Source organism: Coturnix japonica, chromosome 12 (assembly GCF_054131305.1).
Source record: "Coturnix japonica strain WE chromosome 12, WE-NBRP24, whole genome shotgun sequence".
Taxonomy (NCBI): Eukaryota; Metazoa; Chordata; class Aves; order Galliformes; family Phasianidae; genus Coturnix; species Coturnix japonica.
Genome location: NC_140674.1, coordinates 5,511,244 through 5,532,219, shown reverse-complemented (window position 1 = coordinate 5,532,219; position 20,976 = coordinate 5,511,244). Strand labels below are relative to the sequence as shown.

General features: G+C 49.2%; 3 protein-coding genes across 5 annotated transcripts; all 3 read right to left on the bottom strand.

The window, feature by feature from the left end:
• Nucleotides 1–428: 428 nt before the first annotated feature.
• Nucleotides 429–13,297, bottom strand: UBE2G2 (ubiquitin conjugating enzyme E2 G2). 3 transcript variants are annotated; one of them, XM_015871230.3, is made up of 6 exons: nucleotides 13,218–13,297; nucleotides 8,633–8,668; nucleotides 8,492–8,537; nucleotides 3,366–3,484; nucleotides 2,234–2,374; nucleotides 429–1,819 (listed from the first exon to the last, which is right to left on the bottom strand). In XM_015871230.3, exons 1-6 carry the CDS (start codon nucleotides 13,258–13,260, stop codon nucleotides 1,782–1,784), a joined length of 423 nt encoding a protein of 140 aa, XP_015726716.1. In that variant the 5' UTR covers nucleotides 13,261–13,297; the 3' UTR covers nucleotides 429–1,781. The 3 variants fall into 3 exon arrangements, with proteins under 3 accessions (XP_015726716.1, XP_015726715.1, XP_085368939.1); XM_015871229.3 differs by having other exon boundaries at nucleotides 429–637; XM_085512813.1 differs by lacking the exon at nucleotides 13,218–13,297 and adding an exon at nucleotides 9,458–9,542 and having other exon boundaries at nucleotides 429–637.
• Nucleotides 13,298–13,489: 192 nt separating this feature from the next.
• On the bottom strand, nucleotides 13,490–15,619 carry LOC107317986 (small ubiquitin-related modifier 3). Its single transcript, XM_015871281.3, has 4 exons — nucleotides 15,489–15,619; nucleotides 15,236–15,364; nucleotides 14,598–14,669; nucleotides 13,490–14,174 (listed from the first exon to the last, which is right to left on the bottom strand). The coding sequence occupies exons 1-4, from the start codon at nucleotides 15,507–15,509 to the stop codon at nucleotides 14,112–14,114; spliced, it is 285 nt and encodes a 94-aa protein (XP_015726767.1). The 5' UTR covers nucleotides 15,510–15,619; the 3' UTR covers nucleotides 13,490–14,111.
• A 208-nt stretch (nucleotides 15,620–15,827) lies between these two features.
• Nucleotides 15,828–20,976, bottom strand: PTTG1IP (PTTG1 interacting protein). The gene is made up of 7 exons (XM_015871280.2): nucleotides 20,873–20,976; nucleotides 19,507–19,559; nucleotides 18,417–18,525; nucleotides 17,480–17,582; nucleotides 17,319–17,384; nucleotides 16,957–17,003; nucleotides 15,828–16,545 (listed from the first exon to the last, which is right to left on the bottom strand). Exons 1-7 carry the CDS (start codon nucleotides 20,958–20,960, stop codon nucleotides 16,502–16,504), a joined length of 510 nt encoding a protein of 169 aa, XP_015726766.2. The 5' UTR covers nucleotides 20,961–20,976; the 3' UTR covers nucleotides 15,828–16,501.

Sequence of the window (20,976 nt, the reverse complement as noted above, 5' to 3'; positions counted from 1 at the left end):
CATTCTGGCTAAAACCCTGTCTTATAGCTTTCTCTGGTTAACCAGTCTTCAGATTAGTTCTGACTGCAAACACTGTCCTTAACTTAGCTGGTATAATAAGACTGATAACTATTTTCTGTCTACTGGTGTTCCCAATGCAATGCTACCTATACCGATGTAAATCTAATTCCTCCAGCAGGAGATCTAACTCAGGGCTGTTCTCCAATAGCAGATTGACAGAAGCAGGCTGCAGATTGCAAAGTCTCCAAGCTTTCCATACCATGAAGTGAGGTAGCAACAAAGAGCCTTTGAAACAGCATTGCTCCCATTATTTTCCCTAGCAATAAATCCCTTCCCCATACGATTCAGTGAGTAAACTAGAGGCTTCTGTGCAGCAGCGGAAGCAGAAAAGAGATGGTAAATAAATAACAAAGGATAAGAACTAGATCGATAGTTTAGCAAAGTTTTCCTTTTTGGTACCAGCACTGAGCACTGCTCTTATTCAGGTGGAGAGAAATACAAAACACTTCAGTCTTTTTGTGAGCTTAAAGTCCAAGTGACTTCTGCACAATCTGCTTGGCAATTCTGTTAAACTGTTCTCTGTCTTCTCGCCACATCTTGGAGGCATCTACATTGGCTCCGCTTTCATCATTTGGCTCTGAAACGAAAGAGATGGAAAGGTCTGTGTGCATGCAGGGGACTGAGCAACATCGGCTCATTTCTTCAGCAGTGTCTCTGCACTGTCACTTCCCCGTGGCTCTGGTATACTTCCCCTGTATATACTTCCCCTGTTTGTGCTGTCAAACGTATGTAAAACTGCACAGTGCTCTCTGCTACGTATTTGTTCTGGTTCTGTGGCTTCACAAACACAAAGCCTCACAAAGCAGGCCACCCAAACAGGCTCTGCCCATCTTTTGGATGGTTTGTTCTATTAAAAACAAACCAAAAAACACAACAACTCATCATTAAATGCTTTCATTTCTGAAAATCTTTCATCTGAGGATTTCAAAGTGCTTTACAAAGTACAGTAAGACCCTGCAACTTCAACACTTCTTTTTGTATAGAGGTAAGCTGAGGCATGGGATTTTCCAGGTTCATGGTCAGCATGCAGCAGGACAACTGTCATAGGATTATACAAGCCACTAAGCACGTATTCTACTCATTCTGCTACACATTCTGGTCCAAATACACAACTCAGTTCATGGCAGACACCTTATGTTCATGTTTCTCTCAATACAATGCTGCTGACTCTTAAAGCCCAGCAATTAGAACAGATGCACAGGACACCCTGTTTAGTAAACTCAGGTTTGCTCTATTGGCAGATCCACAGCTGAGAGTTCGCCAGCAGCCTGGAAGAAGATGATGTTTTATACTAATTCCTCCAAAGCCATGGGGAAAACAGGATTAGAGAAGAAGAGAGACCACATGATTCCCCAGTAGAGCAGTCTAGGTAAGGTTGTACAACAAGCCATGATCATGGAGGGCACAGGGAGCGCAATGAGGCTCTGGTCTCTGGACAGATTCCATCAGCAGGTTGCCATTTTGAAGCTGACGCAGTCATAGATAAGAATCTTTTCAGTGCTCTTTGATCAGCTTTGCTGCTTCTAAAACCTAAACTTTCATCACTTCAAAATGATTCTTGGGGATGCGCTTCTGCCTTTTCAGGCAGTTCAACAGCAAAGTCCACAACGTGGAAAAGATCCATCTGTCAAGAAGATGTGCACGAGAGATCTGATCCACAGTTCTTGCAGGATTTAAAGTAAGAAGTTACGCTGACTGTTTTCACCACAAGAAGGCTTCCTTTATATCAGAGATGGCAGAAAGGGGTACATTTCCCAGGCTGCCAAACAGAAATCAAGGGAACTGGTTGGCGAATAGATGCCATGGACTCCTATCTAGCATACTGATTTATCTGCCTTATAACTCCCTTCAGCTGCTAAAGCCAAATCCATTTCTGCTGTATGTAGGAGCAGCTGAACTTCAGGACCCATTGCCTGATCGTCACCCCATATCTGGCTGCTGCTGACCAGAAGGAACACAGTGCAGTTGTCAGAAAGCTGGAAACACCCATTTAATAATTCAGACTTTTTTCCCCCTATTATTTTAAGAAAATTGGTTTATTGATAAATAAACATGAGGGCTTTAATACTCTGATTGCTGCTTAAGTGTGAAAATACAAGTAGAAGCTTCAGGTATGTATCAAGCAGATGCTACTATTGCTATTAGTTCTTGCTAATAAAAGGCCAGCCCTTACCTGCCAGCATGCTAACGACAGACAAGAGGATCTTCTCCACACTCTGCACAGGACTCCACCGCTCAGCGCTGCTCTCGTATCCCATGGGATCATCCCCAGGAGCGTGAAGAATAGAGATGCAAACTCTCCCATCTGGGTAAACTGTGCAAGAAGTACAGGAGATTGACTATTACTCCAAGGAAACACTTGGCCCATCTAGATCTTTTGGACTTTGCCTTCATACGACTGACATAAACCCAGTTTAAAATTTCCTTTTGCTAAAAACCCAGAAGACAAAAATCTAGCAAGAACTTCTGTTAAACAAATGTACAAATCATCTTCATCAAGGAAAGCCTGCTGGGTGCACTCAGATCACTCAGCAACCAAGGAAATAATAAGGAAACCCTAAGCAGCAGGGCAGTGTCTGCTGCTTATTGTTCTCAAGTGGCAGAGGTCTAACAGCCTCAAACGCGGGTCCAGCTCATCAAATCTGGGTGATGACAGCAATCTCATCACTATCCATGCTGATTTGGTAGATGTATTAACAGTTTTACAGCAAATGCCAGGACTGACTCCAGCTTGGGGCTGTGAAAAAGAGCTTTAAGGTTTTTATCAGTCCAGGGCAAAAAGTTGTACTCTTTGTGCCAGCTGCATGGACAGAGCACCCCGGACTTCAGAAAGATCAGGCCTCTGTTTAAAGGGAAAAAAAGCCATGCTGCCAAATAAAACTGCACCCAAACTTTGGTCAAGATGAATACATTTTCACTAGTTAAAATAACACAAAACTACTTAAATACAGACCACAGAGCAACACTGGAAAGAGTCCATATTGTTTTTCTAAATCTTACATCGTGTACAAAACATTTACCTTTCAACTGTTTGTGCAGTAGCTACAAGTATTCCTGGAATGATCTTCAAGGCAGCGGAATTGTTGGAATCTACTGGGCTGTTTAACATCATAAGGTATATAAGGATTCATGTGACAAAGAGAGAACGACCCTAGCAAAGAGGAGCACTGATGTGGAGCTGCAAACGCCTACTGAATGGACAGGGAGAGCATCACTCATCCCTGGGTCAGGATGCCTGCTCTTTCTATACAGAAGCTGCTTGTTCATGGTGTAAAAGCCCCCCACTCCTCATGCATCAGACTCACTGTTTGGATGGAACATCTCACACGTGAACCTCATCTTTGGAGGACTTAGTGGATAGTCAAGTGGGAAGCTCAAAATAGCAGGGAAAACCCCATACTCAAAACAGGTATCTTCAGGACCCCTAGAAAGAGATAAAAAGAGATTCATATGAGTTATATATATTTCTTTCACCAGCTTCTCGTCTAATGAGACATCTTAGGTTTGGGTTGTATCATCTATTCCAGAATACTAAGAGTTAAAATGCTTTCAGCCCACACCTCATAAACTTAAATCCAAATATGGGGTTTGGGAGGGAATGGGGGGAAAAAATAAAAAAAAATATCAAAGCTTGCACACTAAATTACTAGGAAGGTCACAACACGGCTTAATTAGCAGGGTGTGTCTGGCTATAATTGGAGTATCTGGCTCCAAGGCATGTTCCAGGATTTGAGTGTCTGCATGTCAAGAGAAGGCAGAGGCAGGTGTGGGACTCCCGTGTCTTTGAAGATGCTGTTAGGCTGCAGAGACAGAGATGTCAAATGCTGCAGCTCAAAAATAGCTTATAAAACCTCGGAGGATTCAAACTGCCAGTATCGAGTGCAACCACACCATGTTTTGTGAACATAAAATGCAGCCCAGGGACTATAACTGCCAGATGCAGGACAGCCCGGCTGCTTTGCAGACCTCAGGCATTCAGCTCCCCCTCCCTCGAACATACACAGAGAAGAAATAACTTCATCAAGGTTCCTGCAGAAACATTTCCTTCTTGTGTTCAGCATCTAGTTCAAAGCGTGATAAAGTGAGCGTACAAAGACAACTATTTTATCCTCTCTACACTAAACGTCTTTGGAAGGTATAGCAAAAGAGTTTGTTTCATGTGATTTATTCCAACTAGATGAACCACCTGGAAGTCATAAAACAAACTCCATCTCCCCTGATTAGAAAGATCAGAAAACAGGCTTCGTCACTTAACATCTCAGCCAAGGAAATCTCGTGTCTTTATTAGAGAGCATTTGAAACGAGGATTCTACTGCCTCGGAAGCCCTACAGAGGGTCACTCTTAAACTCTGCAATTCAGAAGGCTTGGCTGGCAGATAAACACAAGATCTAAGCACTTTAAACTGGGATACTGACACAAAGTGAGATTAGAGAAATGCAGCTACATAAAACATCTCAACCCTGTACGCTCCCTTGCTGGTCTTTGCCTTAAATTTAGTCAGGATTCAATATTCACATCTGAGGGTGAACTGAATGCATTTTTTCACAAGGATTTTAATTCCAGCTGCATTTTCAAGGCTTATTGTTGAACTTCTAAGGGTATGTACATACACGCATTAAAAAGCTGGTGGGTGTCTTCTGTTCTGAGAGCAAACACACAGCCTTAAGGGCTCTTCTGTCAAATATGTTAACCCAACACGCTCCATTTTAGGCCCCGCATTAAGAGAACGTACTGCTTTTGTTTCAGCCATTCATTGCTGCCAGGGTCAACTTCAAAGAACTTATTAAAGTTAATCCAAGACAGCGTTCGCAACTACAAAACATTCTGAAGATCACAGTGGTTAAACTTATTGCTTTCAGTTCTAAAAGGATTATCAGCAGGGCCAGCAAGGCAAAGAGCATGGCACTCTGCAGTCACACCACCTGCTCTGCAGGTAATGAACATTTACTTCCCTTTAGTCCTCTTCAGTCTCAAGGATCACAAAGCTCTATTTCTACCATTCTGTAGCATGAAAATCAGCATCTAGTCAGCTGCCATAGCACTTCTTCTGTATTACTCTTGGTGTGGCCAGGCTGGATGGGGCTTTGGACAGTCTGATCTAGTGGGAGGACAAAGGGCTGGAACTGTATGATCCTAAAGGCCACTTCCAATCTAAGCATTCTGCACTTCTGTAGTCACACAAGGCACTGAAATGCAGCAGTAACCAAGAGCAATGCTCAGCTAGGATCAGAGGGAACTTGTAACCAACTGCCTTACATCTGACTCAGTCACTGTGCACTGTGACCTAAGCAGCCTTCCTTATCCTCCACATTTGTTTCTTTCCCATCCTGTCTTGTTCCCAGCAGCTATGGCAAAGACATCGATATGAATTCCAGAAGTTAACGAAAAGCTGTATTATTCCTGCAGCGCCTGTGCTAAATGTAACTGTGCTGAATCCAAAGCAAAGCAAAATCATGTTAGGAATAATTACTGTGATACAAGACATTATATGAAGATTCTAAACTTTGTGAGCTTAATGTTGCTTGGGCAAGGGAAAAAAAAACAAGGGTAGCGTCTGACAAAACAGGAGGGAAAAGTGAAGTGATAACGGCAATTAATGCCATAGCCATGGCTTCAAGTACATTTGTAAGTGGTTTCTCGTTTGTAAAAAGAGGGTGGAAAAAGATGAAACCCCACAGTCATCAGATGCTGCAGAGGGGAATTCCATGCTAGAGGACAAAACTTGGTCTTGAAACGTTAAATTCATGAGCTTGCATAACATAACACAGCCTGTCAGACCTCACGCAGTGTCAAGGCATTGAGCTGATAAACTCCATCCACGTGCTGGGGCTATTTATCACCAGAAATGAGGTACCTGGCTGCAAAGGTTTGACTTTTGTAAATACTCCAAGTCAGCTACTGTTTGATGCCTTATCAGAAGGGCACACTTTAAACCAGGCTGTAAGCTTTCACTATTCAGAAAAATTACCACCTTGTATTTCAACCTACAGCTCTAATCCATAAGCATAAGAACCATCCTATCATTCAATCATGTCAATGCAGAACACTTATGCTCAGCATTTATCCAGCACTGCTGCTGCAGGCAAGAACATCATGAATACAAACTAGTATTGTTATTATATATAAAAACAGCCTTTTAAAGTAATCTCTGGGCCAAGTTCCACAGCAGACTGTGTACCATCAACCAGCCCGCCTCCAGATAGAGAAATGGGCAATGGCTTTTCCTCTCTTAAGTCTCTTTTTCTTCAGTTCTGTTTGCAATGATGTACTCCAGCTTTCTAGAAAGTGCATGGAGAGAAGAATAATATTCTGTTCTGTTTTCATTACTACAGCACTTATCTACGTTGTGCATTTCATCCCTCTCCAATGCAAGTCAACCTTACTTTAATCACCTCATCTGCACTTCTTTCAATCCCACAGTCTCACACAGCACATTTGAGATTACAAAACACTCGAGAAGATTATCACAAACATAAACAAGTCGTGTAGCTGGCTTTCCAAATGTACTCAAACATGTTTACCAATAGGGTTTTGTAAAGAGATTAAAGTAACCCAACCTGCTTAGGATAAACATGTTTCTATTGTACCACAGCTTCACGATTTAACAGATCTTAAAGTATAATTTTATTATGACACACACACAATTCAGAAACTAAAAGCACCTCCACCTCTCATTTAGCGCCGACAAAGACCTGAAGCTCAACACTCAGCACTTTAAAGGGCTTTCAAGTCTGCAAGCAGATCCTCCGCTGTTTAAGGATTTGTTAGGGGAAACATCAGAAAAAGGTATTTTCCAGGCAGTGAATACAAAGTATTCTGCATGTCCCCCATGAAAGCTGTCATCAACCACAAAATCTCTGTTACTAGAAAGTAGTGATGGACAGGAATTTCCTTCCACATTCCAAGAAGAGCAATAAATCCTCTGGAGTTTCTAAACACGAAGCAAGGCACAGCTTTCTGAGTTAGCAGAAAACGTGTGTTTGAGAAATGTGGTAACTGTCCCACTTACAGATGGAAAAGTAGGATTCCATGGTTGCCTAAGGCAACAGGTTCTGACTGTAGTCATTTACCTCACTCCATGGCTGGTGTTTATCTTCAGGGGACTGAGCTGCCAGGAAGTGCAACCTGCTCATCACAGGATGTCTTGCTGCAACCAGCCCTGTGTCAACTCACAAACAAGTAGTGGTAATCCAAATCTATCTACCAAGGATTAAAATAACCTAGAGCCTCAAGCTTGCAAGAAAGCAGGATCACCCACACAGCTCATACAGAAGAGGTGATACACTACAGCTTGATAGGAATGGCATTGTTTGTGTGCCAGATGCTTTTCCACTCTTGGACAACACGCTCCAAAGGGTCACAAAGAACAAGGAGCCTGACCTGTGCCCAGCCCCAGTCAGGAACTCTTACTAAAGAGCACAAGAAATGCAGAAGAGAGTGGATTAGCCCTACCAACAGGTTATCAGCTACAGGACTGGAACTTCCTCATCTCGTTGTTATGCGTGCAAATTGTCAGACCTGTTCCTTCCCCTCCAACAACTCTGAAGAACTTTTATCTTGTAAAAATCACCACGCACCCAAAGTCCCCCAAAGAAGGCTACAGACAGCATGAGTAACATAGTAGAAGTGAGAGAGAAAGACCGGAAAGCTGCTGGGTTAAGACCTTGTCTTTTCAAGGTAATTTCAGCTGTGAACAACTGGACCCATCAGCTCAGGAGCAGAAGGAGGACACAGCTTTGGAAGAAGTCTGTCATCCCCTAAACACAGCAGAGAGTGATCAGAGCTATTCAGCAGCAGCAGGGTTCTGTAAGGAACCACCACACCCAACACCTTGTCAAGAGCAGCTGCTCCATGAAACAAAGAATTGTAAAAGATTTTTAAAGTGTTGTTTTGCTGTTGCTTGTTTTTTAATTTCAATGCTATCTCATATCAATTCTCTTTCAATTTTCCTACAGGTAAGTTGAATAGTAAGGAAACTAATTTTAGACACTGTTTTTTTTTTCTCCTATCACTGATGGTCTGTCTGACCATTTTGCTCCCCTTAGAACTTGAGGAAACCTGTCCTGTATTTGCAGTTGAGCAATGTTTGTGTGATCTACAAGTAATTTATGGTTTCCTGCAGTGTTTATACACACAATATAACCAGTGGAGCCCAAATGATGACTCTTGTAAAATCTGCAAGTTATGCATGCCAAGTGTTTCTTATTATGACACCTGCATGACAAATCATCACTTAAGCTGCCCCGTCACACTGTTTAAATTCCAAATATACTTCCTAGTTTGGATCAGAAAAGAGGTTTCCAACCAGAGATGGGCCAAAGTCAATATAATGCAAAACTAGGCAGGCTTCTTTTCAATACCCTTGTCCTCCCAGAAGATACTCAGAGAGTACAAGTGTTGTTTTCAGACAAAAAGACAATATTGACTCACATAATCAGAGCTTCCCACTCAAAGAAGTTTTCTTCATTCATAGGACCTATGAGGAAGAAAAAAAAAAACATGAAATGATGCTCAGAGCTGCCAGAAAGTAAGGCTCCAATTTCACAGTGCATGAGCCACCCAGCAACTCACCTGCTACTATCCCTTCTGGTGGGTTCAGGGTCAGTTCTGTAAAAGAAAAAAAGACAAGGAATGTTAACACAGCTTCAGAAAACCACAGGAGGAATCTTCTGGCCTCGCTTTTCTGAGCAAGGTTTGACATCCAGAAGGTCCACGCAAGACAGTTTTCAAAGTAAAATGATTGCAGAACCATAGAATGGTTTGGGTTGGAAGGGACCTTAAACACCATCAGGTTCCACCTCCCTGCTGTGAGGGGCTGAACACTGGGCTTCAGGTGGGGCTTCACAAGGGCAGAGAGGAAGATGCTGCCCCCAAAGCCTGCTGGCCATGCTGCTTTTAATGCAGCCCAGCATACAGTTGGCCTTCAGGGCTGCAAGCACACACTGTCCCAAAACAGACCCAAGGGACATCACATGGACATGGGGCTTTTGACCACAACAGTTTGAGTGCTAACTTGTCATCCACCAAGCAGTCCACCCATCACATCCATATCTCTCTGTTTTAGATACAAGGACATTGTCTGAGGTCCTGTGCTCTTTCAAGATCTCTAAACTTGTCTTCCCAGTGGAAGGAAATTGGGAAGGAAGGCAAAAAAATCCCTTTAACCCACAGAGAAAACAGGTTGCACTGCTACAGCCTATTTTGCACTGTCTTAGACTTCACAGCATGTCCACACAAAACCCAAAGCAATACCAAAAGGTGAAGGAGCAGAAGCAAAGAGATAATGACAAGTGTCTCTGTTCTACAGATCTAAACCGTCTCACCCCATGTGGCCTGGGAAGTGCAAGCTGAAAGAGCACAGCTGTGGCTGCACACAGCATGATCTGACCGACCCACCCTTGCTCCATGTAGGAAACAGATATAATTCCCGATTCATCAGTGAACTTCTACCACCAACTCGCACCATTAAACCACAGAGCACCACATGTGTTCTGCTACCTGAAAACAAGCAGCAACGCATCACTGGGGAAGATGAGAAGTCATGAACTGCTGAATGAGAGGCTTAATGTAATTCCTGCTGGGCTGTAAGCGAGAGCTGTGGGTAACGCTGCACAAACCAGAACAAAGATTCTTGTCTCAAAGCGGTGATGGATTCAAAAGCCATTGAGATAAGCTGGCAGGAAAGATAGCAAACCCCCCTGGCTCACTCAGATTGCCATCAGCTTCAGCACAGATCCAAGTTCAAAAGAAGAGCAGCAGATTGGAGGTCAGTACCAGGGCTGAACGCATCCTGAATACGAGAACAGGGACATTACAGAGCAGGTTTTTCCAGCTTGTCAGTGGGTTTGAAGCAGCTCTGCTTCTAGATAGTTCTAGGCAGATGGAGATGCCAAACCTGGGAGCTCCTGGAGCTATTTGGACCCACCTTAGGGCTCTTTCTTTAAGGGCAAACAAACAAACAAGACCCCACAATTCTGCTATTTCCCACAATTTCCCCTGAAAATCCAGGCAGCTCTTACATTTCAGACCCTGTGCTGATGGGGCAGGACACAGGGGCTGGTAGCTGTGCTGAGGGGTTCTGTACAGCTCTCCAAGCAAAGCCAGGTGCTGGGAATCACAAGGCAAATCCCTGGAGCAAGGAAGGCTCCAGAAAGCAGAAAGGCTTGAGGAAAAGCTGAGGCTGCCAGGTAAGGCACTGGGCATTCACACCCCACCACCAGAGCCACTGTTGGGTGTCCCAGGAGCCTGGGTGGCTGCAAGTCCTCTGCCATGCACATGTGGCGAGCGCATGTGGGAGCAGCCCATGGCGGGCAGCCCACCAGCTGCCTCAGAACAATGCCTCTCTTCAGCACTGGGAGCACTTGGAGCAGTTGAAGCTTTGCATCCTCATCAAGGCATCCCATTCGGTTTGCACGGCGGTCGTGCCGCACACAGGGGATTTGCTTCCAAATGCAAACACAATGGAGTCCCAGCTTGCAGCAGAGGAGCTAAGCCTTGCTTTAAAGCTTTGCTTTTAAGCTGAGACTGAATGAAAGGGAAAAGCTGGCACAACCAAAGTGCAGCACTTCTGCTGGAAACATGGGACAGATTTGGGTGCACACGGGCTCAGCGCCTCCGTTTCCATTTCACTTCCCCACCCCTGCTGCTCTGCATGATGCAGACCTGCCTTATCCACACCTCCTGCTTTTAACCCTGCGCTGCTCCTATTGATTCCTGCCAGAGTTACAACCCACTACTCGGTTCCCTCTTTGCTTTTATGTAAGCTACAAAAGACCAAACACTGCACATTCTGTGCACCTACAGCTTCAACTGAGTGTTTCCCAAGTAACCCATTTTAGATTTAAAACATACAAGATACCTTCAAGAGCATGCAGCAAGGAAACGGTAAAGGCAGAAGCAGCAGGTTTCCTTAAGTCTTGCAAGCATAAGCTCCTATTGAGAGGTTAATTTTAGGCTTTAATACTATTAAACATTCTAAATTTAGATTCTAACAAATATATCCTCCAGAAGGAAAAGTAAGAATCAACAATCTGGTAAACAAAATGTAACCACCAGCAAGGCACCGACTGCCAAACATCTCCATCACAACCAGAAACACATAAAGGGAAGAGGAAAGAAGGAAGAAAACTGAGAGCAGAGCAAATTCTGTAAGGCTGAAGCCTGGCAGCCTGTTGGGAAGCACCAGGGAGGAGCTGGGCAGTCTGGTGGTGAGGCTGGGCAAGAGCACCCACTAAATACACGACACCAGCCATGAAGACAACACAGGGCCATGCAGGTGACCAGAAGAACTGGAAGCTCTGCTTTACTTCAGGAATTCAGGTCTGTAGGAGCACTGTGCCCTCAGTCACAGCGTGTTGCTTTTGCCTTTCACAACACTCTATCCGACTACTGTTGGGAAAGTATAAAGGAGAATAGTAAACAAGATGTTATCTCGGGTCATGTCAAGTGCTGCATCAGGACACGATGCAAGGAAGATCCACACAGTGTCTGCCTGTAGCATTAAGTAACATCCTTTTCAATGTTATTTAGTTAATATCAGTTTTCTCTTAGCAATTCATTTGCTTATAGCATTTTAGTAAGATCATGGAGCTTCCCAACCATAAAGTATCAGAACTATTTGAGGGACAGAGGGGACTTACACAGGAGAGCAGATAGGAGCAGAGACAAGTCCTGCTACGGCTGGTTTTCAGGTCAGTGCTTTGGGATGACAACAGAGAAAAGCACAGTGACAAGGACATTACATCAGCAGGTCAGATGGTGAATGGTGAATCAGATGGGTTAGAGCTCATGCCCTGCAGGATGCCCCAAGATCAAGCATAGGGTTTTGTCTGAAAACACGTACCCAGAAATACTCTGGTACAGGCTGAAGCCATCCACCAAAGTGAGAACCCGCTCCACATCCCTGCAGAGCAATGAGCATGGAGCAGCCAGCCATCTCCAGCCAGACTCCCGGCTCCCTCTGGCGGGGTATGAGCAGCAGCGGCTCCCCCGGCCTTGCTGTCTGCAAACCACAGCTCATCCAGCATTTACACAAAGAGTTTACTCCCAGGAGGGGAGTAAACTCTTGGAAAGGGCTGACAATAGCAGGACACGGGGAAATGGTTTTAAGTTAAAAGAGGGAAGATTTAGGTTGGATGTTAGGGGGAAGTTCTTCACTAGGAGAGTGGTTGGGCCCTGGAACAGGCTGCCCAGGGAGGTTGTGGATGCCCCGTCCTTGGAGGTGTTCAAGACCAGGTTGGACGGGGCCCTGGGCAACCTGATCTAGTAAAGGTGTGTGTTTGGTGGCCCTGCCAGGCAGGGGGGTTGGAACTACATGATCCTTGAGGTCTCTTCCAACCCGGGTCATTCTGTGATTCTGTGAGGCCATTCCTCATTAAGTTGCATTTAAATGCTCCCATCTTTTTGAGTTGTTTTGGGTTTTGTGTTCAGATATCAGTAAGTTGTGCCCACCGCCATGGAGCTGTACATGGAGCTGTACACGGAGCTGTGCATGGAGCTGTACATGGAGCTGTACACGGAGCTGTGCATGGAGCTGTACATGGAGCTGTGCATGGAGCTGTACATGGAGCTGTGCATGGAGCTGTGCATGGAGCTGTACACGGAGCTGTACACGAAGCTGTACATGGAGCTGTACATGGAGCTGTACACGGAGCTGTACACGGAGCTGTACATGGAGCTGTACATGGAGCTGTGCATGGAGCTGTACATGGAGCTGTACACGGAGCTGTACATGGAGCTGTACATGGAGCTGTACACGGAGCTGTACACGGAGCTGTACATGGAGCTGTACATGGAGCTGTGCATGGAGCTGTACATGGAGCTGTACACGGAGCTGTACATGGAGCTGTACATGGAGCTGTACATGGAGCTGTGCATGGAGCTGTACATGGAGCTGTACACGGAGCTGTACACGGAGCTGTGTCACACCCTGTCGGTGCCCCCTCCCCAGCACAGCTCCATGCCGTTCCCTCGGGCCCTGTCGCTGTCACACCGAGCTGAGCTCAGCGCTGCCCATCTGCTCCCTATGAGCTGCAGCTGCCACGAGGCCTCCGCTCAGCTCCTGTGCTCTGGGCCGACCCCCCCACCCCCACCCCAAAACACCCTCAGCCCCACACCCAGCCGTCCCCATAGTCCCCAGCCCCGCCCCGCTACTCACGTTTATACTCGGCCATCAGCCTCTTTAACGCCGTACCCGCCATAGCGCGGCCCGCAGCGCCCCGGCCCCGCGCCGCTTCCGGGCGGGCTGGAGGGGAGGAAGTAGATAGGGGGCGCACTAGCACTCCGCCTCTATGGTACGGGGGGGGGGGGGGGGGGGGGCTGAGTCCTCCCAACGCATGCGCAGTAGCACCAGCGAGTTGTGGGCGGGCCCTCTCAGCCCAGCTGCTCTGCTCACCCCACCCCCCCCCCTTCCATTCAGGACACTTCTCGTTTGTGCATTAAAAAAGTATATTTCAGACAACTTTATCAAATCATGACAAAGCACATGTCAATCTGCAATCTTCCAAACTGTCTATACGGAGCATTGCATCTGAACGTACAGACCTCGGGTCGTGGGCTTCACGTTTCCCAGCGACTTCAATCAGCGTCTTCTTCCTCCTCTTTTAAAACAATGAGACTCATTAAGCTTGAGATCGGCATGAAAATAGACTTATTTACAAGGGTAGGATGGAACAGAGGGGCAGGGCCGACAGCCAGGAATGCACTCCATGTCCTCAAACACGGACAGGGTTATTTAGGCCACAGGTTTGAAAGGGAATAAACCAGGAAACAGCAGACAGACAGACAACGTGTAGCACTGAATCGGAACTCAAAAATCAACTGGGCCCAATTAAAGATAAGAGATGAATCCCTGCAGATACTGTGTCGACTTGCACACGCAGTACGTCAAAGACAACAAGCGATTTTGGGTAAATGTCCTCTAAGGTTTCCGAGAATCCCGTGTGATCGGCGTGTTCATTTGTTCACTATTTGATAGCAAATCCAAGGACAGATGAGAGCGAGGTGCGATGAGGAGCCTGGAAGGCCTCTGTGCTCCAAAGGATGCCATGTCTTAGCACAGCCCGCCCGTCTGCTGCTGGAACACATCGATAGTGTCTTCGTCTTCCATCTCCAGCTGTGAGGGTGATACGGAGAACACGAGTCCACAACCATAAACTTATAATAGAGTTACACAGGTTTTGAGATCTCTATTTCAAAGCAGACTCAGAACCCGGCCATCTAAAAGCAACCAACTCAGATGTGTTTCTTCTGTTCCTCACCTCAGGCCTTGTCAATGCAAGAAAACCCTTAAATTCTGAGCGCTGACTGAGCTGGCAGCAGCTACAGCACCCAGCTTCAGTCCTGGCTCTATCCAGAAGCAGGACAGAGCTGAAGAGCTCAGCACTCCCTCCAGGTCCTGCCCACAGCAGCACACAGGTGCCAGTGTGTTTGGCACCATCTGTTCATGCACATCTCCCACCCCAGCCAGGATAAAACGCATATGGAAGAGACTGAAGAAGCATTTCATAGCGATCTGCACTAAAAGCACCTTTCATACCTGTGCAGGTGTGTCTGCTTCATTAATCGGCTGCCCGTCGAATCTGAATCTGATCTGCCTCATGGACAAACCCTGCCGATGTACAGAGTGACACATGTGAGGAACCAAACCGAGACACGTCTGAATCCAAACAAAGCACTGACTGATTTAGTGCCGGGACACATATTAACTAAATTAACATGTAATATAAGCAGATGGGGAACTTCATGCCTCTGTTGCTGTACAGGAGGGTGCAGAGCTGCCGGATGGATGCTGTGGCAGTGAGGGTGCACTCCATTCCCTCATCGATGTCATTAATAAAGATGTTAAAGAGCACCGGTCCCAAGACAGACCCTTGAGGGACGCCGCTCGTTACCGGCCTCCACCTGGACATAGAGCCATTGACCACCACCCTCTGTCTGCGGCCTTTCAACCAATTGCTTATCCATCGAGTTGTCCACCCATCAAATCCACCTCCCTCCAATTTGGAGATGAGGATGTGATGGGGGACCATGTCAAAGGCCTCGCTCAGGTCCAGGTAAGGTCAGGTGCAGGTATGGTGCAGAGTGTGGAAGCAGAGGAAGGGCTCCACGTGCAGCAGCACACACACAGAGCGCTGCCCGCACTCAGTGCTGGCTGTGGCCCCGTTGTACACACACCTGCCGCTCGCAGTAGGCCTTCATCAGCTTGCTGAGAGGCGTGTGCCGCTTGATCTTGAACTGCACGACGGAGCCGTCCTGCCCGGCCACCTTCAGGTTGATGTGGTCGTTCTCTGTCTTCACTCCTTCCTGAGGGGGACAAACCGGACGAGAGCGGCGATCATCGCACTGCCAGGCCCGACCCTCCCCCCTTACCCCCCCATAGCTCATCCTACGGCCCGCCCCGTGCCCGCAGAGCCCCAGCCCTGCTCACCTTGGGCTTCTCCTCCGACATGGCGGAGGGTCGGGCCCGGGCTTGGGTTCGGTTCGGGCCCGTCCCGCGCTGCTCCCGCCGCCAACAACCACCGACCGCGAGAGCGCGCGCCGAGCCGCGCCCCCGCCACCCCGCGCCAGCAATCCCGCGTTCTGATTGGCCGCACGGCTGATCACGTGGGAAGGAGGAGGGTGAGCGAAAGCGCGCGGCGCGGCGGCTCTAGAAAGTGCGTCACTGGATACGGCCCAGTACGGCTATAGCGCCCCCCAGCGGGCGGCCCGAGAACTGCACCGAGCGCAGCACCAGCCCCTCCTTCAGAATAAAGCGCTCACGTTGGGATAGTAATCAAATCGATTTAATACATCTTGACCACATCGCATCAGAACCCTACCGTATTGCAATCAGTAACAGGCACCGAGCCCAGGAGATGATCAATATAAGGCACAGAGGTAGAGGGGGCTGTGGAGGGTCCCTGGATTAGTTGCAAGTGAAGCGTGCATTTAGGGCCTGCCCCCAAAGGCCCAAGGCAGCGAGAAACTGGTGCTGGTGTGTGGGTGTATGCATAGAGCTGCAGGCAGACAGGGCACCCCTGAGCCACTGCTGCACACAGGGACATGAGCATCACAATGCATGCACCCAGCTTTGCATAAGGCAGAAGGAGGACACTCTAGGCCACCTCAGCCAGGCACCGTGTTGCATTGTGCTGTGCTGCCACCCCCAGGTAAGTAAAAGAGTGTGAAGCCCCAGTGTTATTGCCACCAAGTTTCCAGGCACAGAGTGAGGTTCCAGCCTGGCCTGGCACTGCAGCTGATGCTGGCACTGCAGCTGATCCTGGCACAGCCTCTGCAGCAAAAGCCCAGGGCAAGCTGAGAACTGGAGTGAGGAATGGGGGGAGTCACTGAGCAGGGCTTGTGGCAGCATGTGGCACCATAGGGGGCTCCTAGAAAGCAACCCAGAGTGAGGTGGGTCTAGAAGGAGGACGCCATTCACCAGGTGGGGCAGATCCAGAGAGGCTAGTTCTCAAATTTTGCATAAGGGTTCTCCTCCTTGAACAGGCCTGGAAGAAAAGAGAGACACTGAGAGTCACTCATTGCTCTGGGTGACAATTCTTTCACTAACCATCCTCTGCTCACCATCCTGCTCTAGAGACTATTGTACTATTGTCCTCATGGAAGGATGCGCCCACACCACCTCAACTCCTACCCCTCATGGGATACACATCAAGCTCTGTGTTCAGTCCTGGACCCTTCACTACAACAGAGTGTGTCCAGCAGAGCTGAGGGGTCTGGAGCATAAAGTGTGATGGGGAGCAGCTGAGGGAACTGGGATGGTCACACTGAGGAACACAGTCTAGAGCTGCCACAGACATGGCTAAATGGTTGGAGTAGATATTCCAGAGCTCTTTCCAGTTTTAAATGATTCTACAATTCTAAAGCTTAGTGTAATTTGCTACTGCAAACAACTGTACCGTATTTTCTTCGGATTTCATCGTGCCGTGACTTCATCTCTGCTCTCCTGTAAGAAACAAATAGGAAAGAAACCACGAGTGACCAGCAGAACACAGCCAAGGAGGAGCTCCAGCTCCCAGCTCCCTCCCAGGGTGGAGGGAGCCCTCAGGCTGCTGGTGTCCCTGCAGCCCCCCTTCCCACAGGGCAGGGACTTCAGGATGGATACATGCCACTACCAGAGTGCTGCATTCACAGATCCCAGCAGGGACTTAACTTGCAGTATAGACCCTCATGCAGTGGCTGCAGCACCATGCACTGCAGTGTGGCACCGTGCAATTGGCACAGCACTGGGTCAGCAGGGCACAGGGCAATGTGGCCTCACCTCTCCTCCTGACGCACTCGTCTGCGCTCCCGCTCACGGGCAGCTCTTTCATCCTCCTTGTCTGGCCTGGAGCAAAGAAGAGCCCATCAGCTCACACCAAGACACAGCTGCACCTTAGGGATTCTTTGGGAGAACTAGGAACAGCCCACCCCGATACTTGCTTTTTGCTCTTCTTCTTACAACAGCAGCAGCAGCAGACAAGCAGCATGATGAGGATCGAGCCACCCACCACAGACATGGCAATGATCAGGGCTTCAAAATTCACTGCAAGATGCAACAAAACACACATGCACACCAGTGTACATCTGCCTGCTGACAGCCACACAGCTCCTGTCACTGGCAGCCTCAATTGCTGGACCTGAGGCATGCATGGCAGCCTGAGAAAGCAAGACAGACATCATCCACATGTGCGCTCAGTGTTGGCACCAGCATGAATGCATTGAGCACACTGCTACCAACCAGTGCCTGCAGGAAGCAGCAGGGCTCACCTGAGGCTACTGGGCTGGAGGCCACGTATTGGAAATCAGCAGCCATAGGCAAGAAACCTAACCATGCTTTTCACCTCTCCAATGGGAGCTTCTCCACCAGCAGCACCACCAGAATGCACTGAATCCAGGGCTTCACATCACCCTGCCCACAGCACCACACACTCCTCTGCCTGGTGAGGCAGGCTGCAGTCACACACCACAAACACAGCTCACAGCTAATCTCCTGCAGGACTAATCACCCCCGAGGCTCGTTTTGCAAGCTAAGGAATGTGTTCTTCCACAATGAGACCTTTTATGAAGCTACTCGCACACAAACTAGTATTTCAGGGTCTTACACAAGGTTCAGAAGAGCACACAGCGGTGCTCACAAAGAGCAGACTCTCCCTTTGGGGGGTGTGGAAGCTGTTCTCACTCCCCCATGGGCAGTGAGACAGAACAGCTGGTTGTGACCACAGTCCAGCAGTGCTGCAGCATGGGGACAGGTGATGGAAACTGAGCCCCAGCTTGTTCCCCTATCACCCTGCTCCCCAAGACCCATGCTTTGTCCATGCACCAGAGTACCACTGTGGCCCAAAGGAGACACAAAGCAGACAGGTCTCCCTCCACTCACCCCAGCAGACACCCCAGCGTGCAGAGCGGAGCTCGCAGAGGTCAGCAGGTGGGAGGATCCGTCGGACAGGGTATGGCACACACCTCCTGCTGCTGGCACACCACAGGCACTGCAACACAGGAAAGCACAGCATTACTGTGAGGTACCCAAAGCGAGCAGCAGCAACCACTCTGTTCTGCAGCAGGTTCATCCTGCCAGGGAACGCTACAGAAACTCCCCATTCCCCAAGATGCTGAGAGTGCTTCTCCTGGCTCCACCCAACCAGCTCCAGCCCAAGAATCAGAATTCCTACAGCTGAACTTGAGGATTATAGGGGTATTTTTCAACCCTAACCCACCCCAGCCAGCAACCATGACCCTCAGTGCCACATCTCCATAGCTCTGGAACACCTCCATGGATGGTGACCACCACCATCTCCCTGAGCAGCCAAGGCAGCACTGCCCACAGCCCCCAGGCAGAGCTGCTTGGTTTCGGTCAGAGCTTCCTGGCCAAGTCAGCAGGGAGGTCTGCCTCAAGCCCAAACTTCTTGCTCTCAAGGCTGTGCAGTGGAGGAGGTTTGCAGGACAGCACGCAGCCCACAGCCGCCACCCTGGCAACCCATCCTACCCCCACACACACACATCACAGATGGGGCTACATACATCAGGAGCACCAAGAGGAAAGTTAACTGTTTCAAGTGAAAATCCCAGTGGGAAGGGACCTCTGGAAAGACCCTGCCCTATCTGCTGCATGCAGAGCTGAGGGCACTCAACCAGCAAACATCTGCTCATCATGCTTTGCAGTCAGGTGCTCCGGCATTCATAGGACTCAGCTGAGCACAAGCAGCAGCTCACATTCTTGAGGAGGAGCCCAGCACATTAAATGACTCAAGCAGCACACCATGAGACTCAAGCACTTCCTAGCAGCCACTCCCTGAGCACCAATGGGCGCTGGTCCTCTCAGTGCTATGGGCGGATGGGTGGTACCCACAGCGTGCTTGGGGCAGGGACAAAGGAGCTGCAAGAGGGAAGCAGCTCTTCATACAGCCCCCTAAAGTACACATTATGCTTCTGGACGCTAGGGAAAAGTCAGAGTTACTCCTGCTACTTACGGTGACATTCTTCAGGCACTCCTCGCAGCTTCTGTTTGTATACTGCTGACATTCTGTAGGAAGGAGAACAGAATGAGACACCTGAGTACTTGGAGGACCTTGTTATAAGCTCCGTGCTCCTTGGAGCCTCTTTTTGTCCCCCAATTTGCAGGGACCTGTGCCCTAGGACATGCTGCCATGCATTAAGCACTGCACCCATTGCTGTGGGCATGCCAACAGAGCTTGCTGTTGCCTTGGCATCTGCAGCAGCACACTGGTTCTGGAGACAGATGCTGCCCCGTACCCTCCAGAAGCCACGTGGGCTGCAGCAGATAAGGGCTGATTTCAGAGACTCAAAGGCAAACCCAAGCCTGGCCCACACCGACACAAAGCACTGAGCTGTCGGCTGCTCTGGGCAGCTGAGCAGTGCTATGATGGGATGTCCGGAGAGACCTGCTGGGCAGGGACAGACTACACGATCCCCTACCACTGGGTGAGAGGGCAGCTCAGGCAAACAGAACCCAGACAAGGAAGTTGCTACAAGGAAAAGCAGCAGGGAGGCAGAAAGGAGCAACTGCAGCCTCACAGCAGAGCAGCCCCCCAATAACTGCAGCACGAGGAGCAAAGCTTTGCAAAGTCCCCCAGTTCCAAGGTGCTCCCTGTGTGCAAGCAGCAGAGCTGAGCTCTCCCCTTGCAGCTGGGAGGAAGCCTCAGCTGCGGCCCACTGTCAACAGCCGGTCACATGCTCTGCACAGCCCTCCAAACAACCCAGCAATTTATTAACACAGCTCAGATAAGGCTGTTTATGCACCACTGAGAGGCTGAGATTGCACGTTCCGCACAGCCCTGCAACGCTCTGGGAAGCCGCATCCTCCCCATTTCCCCAGCCAAGGCCAGGAAAGCATCACAGCTGTTGTGCTGCCTCGGCCTGTTTGCCTCCAGGGCGCTTGGAATCCACCCTTTTGCCCCGGGAGGCGATGGGCCGGTTTACCACATCCCCATCAGCTCCGCTCTCCCTGGAGCGATCCCATTCGGGAGCTCCCAGCACTCACAACCACGTGCCACCCTCACGGCTCTGTGGGTTCAGCCCAGGACCCCAAACCCCGCGGTTACAACCCCTTACCACCACAGCAGTCCCAATCCCAGCAGCTACAGGCGTTATCTCAGCCCTCGCCAGCCACACGCCCACTTCCCGGCCGGAGCCTCCAGCTCACGCGTGTCACACTTGGCTTTTGGCAGCGGAACACAAGGAATGCAGAAGTCACGCCGCTCCCAAGTGCAGCCGCCCAACGCTTCCGGAGCTGCCCCCCACCCGCGGCACCACCGGGACGGGACAACGGGATCCTCGCAGCCCCCACCCGAGACCCGCGCGGTTCCCCCCGCTCACCTCCTACCGCCTCCTGCTGCGCGGCAGCCGCGGGGAGCAGCACCACGAGCAACGCGGCGCACAACCGCAGCACGGGCGGCAGAGCCATGACGGCACCGGCACAC